The following is a 7414-nucleotide window of genomic DNA, read 5'->3' on the forward strand; positions in this document are numbered from 1 at the left end:
GTGCTTTTTAAAACAGCATGCAACAACAGCGGGAAACACTGTATATTCATGCAGTGTGCGCATGTCAAAAGAATAAATCCGATTTATTCAGAAGTCAGAAGATTGTGACATATAAACACGCAACCCAATCACTTTATTTAGCGTTCATGTAAACACTACGTTCGGATTCGTCAATCAGAATGAATTCATTCCGATGGAAGCAAAAGGTGTCCATGTAAACATAGTGTTAGGGGTGGGAATCTCTAGGCACCTCACGATTCGATTCGATTACGATTCAGAGGGCTGCGATGCGATGATAAAACGATTAGGCCTATCGATGCATCTTTTTTACAAGGTTACAAAGAACCAACGGGAAATGAAACGTGCCTGTAGCAGCATACTTGTAGCAAATGAATACAGACTTAAGCATATTCTGTAATATGGTTTCTCATATTTGTTGTGTTTCCACAATATTTTAGTTTGGCTTGACACAACTTGCATATAGTGTGGCTCTTGTCCAGGGTCTTTCCCCCTCCAGCCAGAAGCCAAAGTGCTTCCATACGCTAGCTTTTAACACAGACGGTGCCGGTCTGATTTCACACGCCATCATCATGCATCTGTTACACCTTTACGGCACGCGTCTGCAGCCACTCTAGTCAATGCTTTTGTTTACACCATCCGCGCCGCAGCACGTTTCTGAAGCACTGCCTGCAACTGCACAAAACACTTTCACTACGAGAGAAAGCGGCAGCTGCGCAGCGACACCCTTGTTTACATCAAGCCTGCGGGTCAATGTGACAGCTGTAATATTATAATCACAAGGTTTCTTATCTGTGTTGTGGTAATTACGCAGTGTAGACACAGCCTGATAGCAGACGTTCTGGTTGAGCTCAGGTGCTTGGCGTCTCACAGGTCCTCGCAGATGTCCCCGTGTGATTTCCTCATTCTCCGCCAGCCGAGAGGAAGCACCTTGAGTTAATGAGAAATAAAAGCCTCTGTTAATGCTTATCAGAGCAAGCAGAAGAGCCATCCAACCATAATCACCTCCTCCAGGCTCCACCATCCACCCACCAACTCTTTTGTGTAGGTCACGGATCAAAAACAAAAGACACTTTCCTCATTGGAAGAAAACTGATGTTTGCAATTGGACACCTACACCACACATTGGTAACAAAACCTGCAGGCTTTACAATTACAATGCAGCCCTTTAGAAGTCTCTGAAAGTGATGTTAAGAGATATACTTCTAAGTGAATCTCTCAGTACTGCAAAACAGTGCAGGGTGAATCTTAGACTCTTAAAAATAAAGGGTTCAAAAGGGGGTTTTCACCAGTTTTGGTTCCCCAAAGAACCTTTCAGTGAACTGTTCTTAAAATTACCATTTTTTGTCTTAGTGTGAAGAACATTTTAATAATCTAAAGAAACTTGTGTGAAATGAAAAAGTTCCATGGATGGTAAAGGTTCTTTGTGGGACCATTGATGCCAATAAAGAACCTTTATTTTACGTTTTAAAATAATACAAATTAAATACAAAGTACATATATTTATTTTTGTATACAACCTGGCAAGCAAATATTGAGTCTAATATTGAGTCGCATGTTATGGAAACCCGTTTCCACCACAGATTAAAAAAAAAGGTAAATACTACTTTTTATCTCACAATTCGACTTTTCTTCTCAGAATTGCCAGATTATATCACGATTCTGTGTTTATATCTCGCGATTCTGAGTTTATATCTAGCAATTTAATTGTGAGAAAAAAGTTGAGATATAAACTCAGAATTGCCAGGAAAAAGTGTGAGAAACTGTGAGACAAAAAGTCACAATTACCTTTTTTATTTATTTTTTATTCCAGGGTGGAAACGAGCTCCCATAATATTTCACCTCAGAAAGAAAAAATAAATTATATTTTGCATAAAGTAAATTAAAGCTATTTTTAAGGTCATTTTGCACTGTGACATTATTTTCATGACAATTAGTTTTTCTCCTCAAACTCTACCTTATCGTAATATCACACGTAAATGAAATCTTAAGATTACATGAGGTGGCAATGTTGGGTGGATTGGTGCAATTTGTATGAAAATTGAAAAAGAAAAAAGCAAGCATGAAGCCCTACCATTAAAGATAACCATTACTGGGGCATAAGCAGATTGTACGAAAACATATGAATGAGATTAGTCACCAATTCCCCAAAACATAAAATAGTTACAAACTGCCACAAGATTGTATTGCTGTAAACAAATGAATAATTCAACAATCTGGTTTGGATTCTTTTAATGTGTTGCATGAGTGGCGTTTGATAATGCACTGGTTTGGTTAAGTGCTCTTATATCTGACAATTAAATGAGTCACTCTGGGGTGGATGTTGGAAATTTGCGGAAATGTGTGGTCAGGTTTAATGCAGAGAGTTTGTGGAGAGATCAGGTTGATCTGAAGTGAGCATAATGGAAAATGAGCTATCAGAGGAGCTCACCAAAACAGAGCACACTGTTACTACTGATCCAGCAAGCAGAAAGCAGGGGTCCGTTTAAGAAAGGAGGTTAAGTGAAAACTCTGAGTATGTTAACCCTGAAATGAGGGAAACTCCGGGTTTTTACACACTTGAGGTATTCGGCCAATCACAATGCACTGGATAGAGCACACCTCGCTTTTCAGACCGATGAGCTTTGTAAAAATCGATGCGTTTCAGAAAGGCAGGGCATAGAGGAGAAACAATAATGTACAGTATGTGGAAAATAATGTGTTTTTTTTAACCTTAAACCGCATAAACACATTTCATTACACCAAATACACAAAATAATGTTCTTTTTTAGCAGCATCATATGACCCCTTTAAAATTGTAAACTATTTATCAAATATATGCATCCTAGACATGTATGGGTTAAAGAGAGAGTAATATAAAAATGTAAATGCAATTTTTATTAATATAATATATAATATAATTTTTTCGGTGTGTGTGTGGGGTGGGTGGGGGGTCATATCTGTCAAAATTCACAAATTTATTCACTGCTGTAAAGCATCTGTCTCTCTTACTTTCGGTCTAAGAACCTGTTACATGAGTGACATACACTGTGACACTTTGCCAACTGTTACTCCAGACGGGCAGCCACAAGGATAAAGTAATACACCCGGCCAAGTTGCCCATTTGGAACATGATAGCTCATATCTGTTGCACACTTCAAACTGGCTTACCATAGGCTGACAAGTACAATTAGGCCACTTTGTCAGGTGCCCACTGAATAAAATAATCATGGTGCATCACTTGATAACAGCTATCACTTAGGCTATAGCCCTTCTGATGCATGCATTTTTGATTATTACGATGCTGCTTCTCAGTCTAGTGTTGATGTAGAAATAGGGTGAAAATTGAAAGCAGAAGGTTAGATTTTAAAGTAAAGTAATCAGTAATACATTTCATGTGGCTAAAGGGTGGAGGATGGCTTACTGTAATGAAATCCCACAAAATTGAATTATCTCCAAGCGTTAAAAGCTACATGCTCCACTTGACTGGAGAAAATGACTGAATGCTGAGTGCTCTCGTTTGAACTTGAGTAACCTTTGGTGGAAAAGGGACCTATCCTGTGACTACCATCCTGCTACAGGAGCCAGAAGCTTCAACTTTGTCACCAAAATGAACCCTCCTTTTATGTCTCTTTGCACCTGAGTGTTTTTGGAGCTTATTACCTGTCTTTATTTGTTTGTCTGAAATTATTTTATCATTTCATAGGCAACACGGTGTCTGGAGATTTCCTCTCCACTATAAACAATAACCCACAGCAGCTGAAATTGTTCTCCAGAAATACTGTTCAGGGACCAGTTTTAGAATAGACAGCAAAAATTGCAATGGGTTGAAAAAGGTTTTACCTACCAACAGATTGTACCCCACAGACAGATAGGACGGAGTAACATTAGATCCTGTAGACAGCTGACATTCACAATATAGACTGGATTGCAGGGGCCACACTGTGAACAGATACAGCAAATCAAAGATGGCATCACAGAGCATACATGCTGAATTATCTTTTGGACACACAAAACTACAAAGAATTGATATTGTGCTTCTGTGTTAATATTTCATAATGAAAGAACAATTTTTTCCCATTAGACCAACATTATCAAACTCTGTGATAATGTGAGCAGGGTTAATCCATCCATGTGCAAGGATTAGTAAACTGTATTCATAAATTAATAGTCTTAAGGATTGGTCACAGTAAATATTAAGCATAAAAAAAATCTCTTTTGATCCTGCAACAACATTGTTGTTGGCTGTGCACTTACAGTACAATGGACAGACAAGAGGGTTTAAAAGCAATGAAGCTTGTTTTTTTGTTTTGTACTTTCATTAATTTTTCAGTTTGTTATTTTAGATGTTATCTTGTCTGAATCCTCTTTCTAGGTGAAAGAATTCTTATGTAAGTCCTGTGGGTAGAGTTTGCTCAATGTCAGCAGTGCTTTTAATTGTGTCCTGTCCCGACCTGTCCCTTCCATGTTCCTGTGGTCTTATTCTATCCATTCCTAATAGTGTTTAGAGTTGAATTAGAATTGATGTGTCACATATCAGTACACTGAAAATAGCAGTCCCTTCACCAATGGGGTAAAGTCACGTGAGAGGAGGCAATTCTTCCATCGAGATATGATTGGATATGACTGGTTATGTTCGGCTGTGATTGGTTCATGCAATAAATCCTGCCTTTCGCATTTGCGAATCAGTCTGAATAAACAATATAATGACATTAATGGGAAGATTAAATAAAGTAAACAGCTCACGCACTTAGATATAACCACTATGTTACATCAAAATAAGACTTAAAATGGCCTGAAAACATGATCTGTGGGAGTTTTTAGTGAGTAATCAGCTTGGTTTAATTTAAAGTAAATCCGTGTCTGTGACCAATATTTACAGAGCTTTGATGACTGATGATCCAAAAAAGACAAAAAAAGTTAAAAGTTAACTATTAAAAAGAATAGCTGAACATAAGTTCACAAATAAAATATATTGCTTAAATTGTTACTGCCTTTAGTTATTATTTTGGAATAAATGTAAAATGCTTAAAAACACTAATTTGTTCAGTGCCGATAGCCATGTGGGCAGTGTGCCGACATATAGCATTGTTGCACTGTGAGCGTCCCGAGTTCAAATCCCTGGCTTGTGGACTTTTCCCGATCCCACCCCCTCTCTCTCCCCCACATCGTTTCCTGTCACTCACTACACTGTCATATCTAAAAATAAAAAATAAAATAAAAAAGTAGCCAAAAAAAAACCCTACCTTGATGAGATTAATTTTTCTTTCTGTAAGTAATGTTTAATTTATTTGATTGAAAAAAAAAAACTGAGAACTTTGCCTCCTAATTTCAGAACACCACCACACACCAGTGCTTTCTACATACAAAAACACATACTTTAAACACATATTAGTATAGTAGTTTAACAATATTAGTTATACATTTCAATACAAACTTTTACACAGTAGGCCGTAGCCTACAATTAGATTTGGATATTTCTCACAAATATTTTAGTTGGGTACTTTGACTTTTAATTGAGTAAAATTTTGAGACAGTAGGCTACCTATTTTTACACCCCTGCTGAACAGTTTTGCAGGCAGCATGCTTTATTCTCCCACAGATCGTGTACGTGTCCCGTTTAAAGTTTCTAAAATGCTTTGAACACTGTTCTGGCATGAGGTTCATTCAGTGTCCACTCTGTCCTAACTGCAAAACGACACGGCTCTTTGAATCTCTCTCTCACTGAGGGAAGTGGGCGAGGTTTTGCTCACCTCAGGGATGCTGCTAGACAGCAGTAGATCGCGTTTGTAGTGAAGGCGTCGTCAGGGGAGCTCCAGAAAGAGAAAATGCTGCCGGACTGAACGCTCACTCTCTGGCCACACGGACTGCTTTCCTTGCTGGCTCAAACGGATTCCCGAAGCGAAGTGAATCCAAACTATGAAGAGAACGTATTCTGCAATTAAACCTTTGGAATAACATTCGCTTCAGATTAAAATGGAAATGAACAGAAAACAACTTCGTGTTTTATCTCACACTTTAAAGCGTTATCATTTTAGCGTGGGGCTGATGTGTTTGTTTGTTTTGTCCGCTGAAGCTCATATATGTCACGATACCTACATGCGTTATGACGGATTGGTGAGCTGTGAAGAGATCATGCTACCTCTCGAAGTGCCCAGAAGCACCCAAAAATTAACTTTATACAGATACAACATCTCAGTTTTAACCGAGAGAGCGTTTTCAGCCAATGGGACCGATATGGACTTGCGCGCGCTGTCACTGCAGGACAACAACATACAGGTGATCGAAAGTTGTGCGTTTTGTGGACTCCCACGTCTTGTTTCCTTAGATTTAAGTAACAACCGTCTAAGGGTTGTGTACCCTGGAGCTTTTTATGGCTTGGAACGTCTATGTCATCTTAATCTCAGTAACAACTTAATGACTTCGGGCGCGGGGCACTTACCTGACGCGCTGTACACGGACAGTTTGTGTAATCTTCAGATATTGGACCTGTCTGGAAATTGTTTGAAGGTAATTCCTCTTTCTGGGTTTGGCAACCTCAATTTAACTACTTTAATACTGACAAATAATTCCATTACGACATTAGATAAACACAATTTAACAAAACTAAACGAATTCGGGGAAATACATATTTACTTATCACAGAACCCGTTCGACTGTAAATGTGACAAAGTGAAGGAGTTTTATGATTGGCTGAAGAATAGCTCCCAATGCGCAGACGTAACTAGCCTGAAATGCGCGCAACCAGAAAAGAAGAAGAATACACTCGTAAAGGATCTAGAAAAGAGGGACATGGAGTGCCAAAACTTGGATGCCCGTTCTTATGTGCTTCTCGGCATTGTGTTGGCCCTCATTGGAGTTGTGTTCCTCATGGTGTTGTACTTGAACAGAAAAGGCATCAAAAGGTGGCTCAATAACATTAGAGAGGCCTGCCGGGATCAAATGGAGGTGTATCATTACAGATATGAACAGGACTCCGATCCCAGGTTAGCAAACGTTGCTGTTTAAGCGGAACCTGCTGACCTCATCTCTCTGAACTGTTTGATGAAATGCTGCGACAATGAAACTGGAGTCTGTCGCTGGAGTAAGTCCATGTATGTTAGCTTTAAGACAAGCATACTCTTAAAAGTTCACAAAATAAACTTTCAACAGATATACACTTTTTAAATTAACTTTAAGTTTTGGGAGAATGGATATGAAATTTCAGTAACTCATCTTGCATTCATGGGCGTGTCTTTTTTTTCTCCTTTTTTTTTTTTGTCTAATAAAATTTGTAATGGGAATGCATCTCCAACCTGTCTGGGACCAGCAATCAAGAGGGCTGGGTTTTGCTGGTTACAAAAGCCATTGAGATGAATCTGAATGCTAATGGGTAGCTTTCTCCAGGTATTACAGATCTTATTGCAAGCAATAGAAG

The 7414-nt window shown here is 38.7% G+C and overlaps 1 protein-coding gene across 1 annotated transcript; it reads left to right on the top strand.

Annotated features, from left to right (window-relative positions):
- The first annotated feature begins 6016 nt into the window (after positions 1-6016).
- Positions 6017-7005, top strand: LOC107686184 (trophoblast glycoprotein-like). Its single transcript, XM_016483091.1, has one exon. It carries the CDS (start codon positions 6046-6048, stop codon positions 7003-7005), a length of 960 nt encoding a protein of 319 aa, XP_016338577.1. The 5' UTR covers positions 6017-6045.
- Positions 7006-7414: the final 409 nt, after the last annotated feature.

Source organism: Sinocyclocheilus anshuiensis, unplaced genomic scaffold, assembly GCF_001515605.1.
Source record: "Sinocyclocheilus anshuiensis isolate Anshui unplaced genomic scaffold, SAMN03320099.WGS_v1.1 scaffold437, whole genome shotgun sequence".
Lineage (NCBI taxonomy): Eukaryota > Metazoa > Chordata > Actinopteri > Cypriniformes > Cyprinidae > Sinocyclocheilus > Sinocyclocheilus anshuiensis.

Excerpts from the sequence above, each read along its gene's own strand:
- LOC107686184 (XM_016483091.1), top strand. The coding sequence starts at position 6,046 with ATGTGTTTGTTTGTTTTGTCCGCTGAAGCTCATATATGTCACGATACC.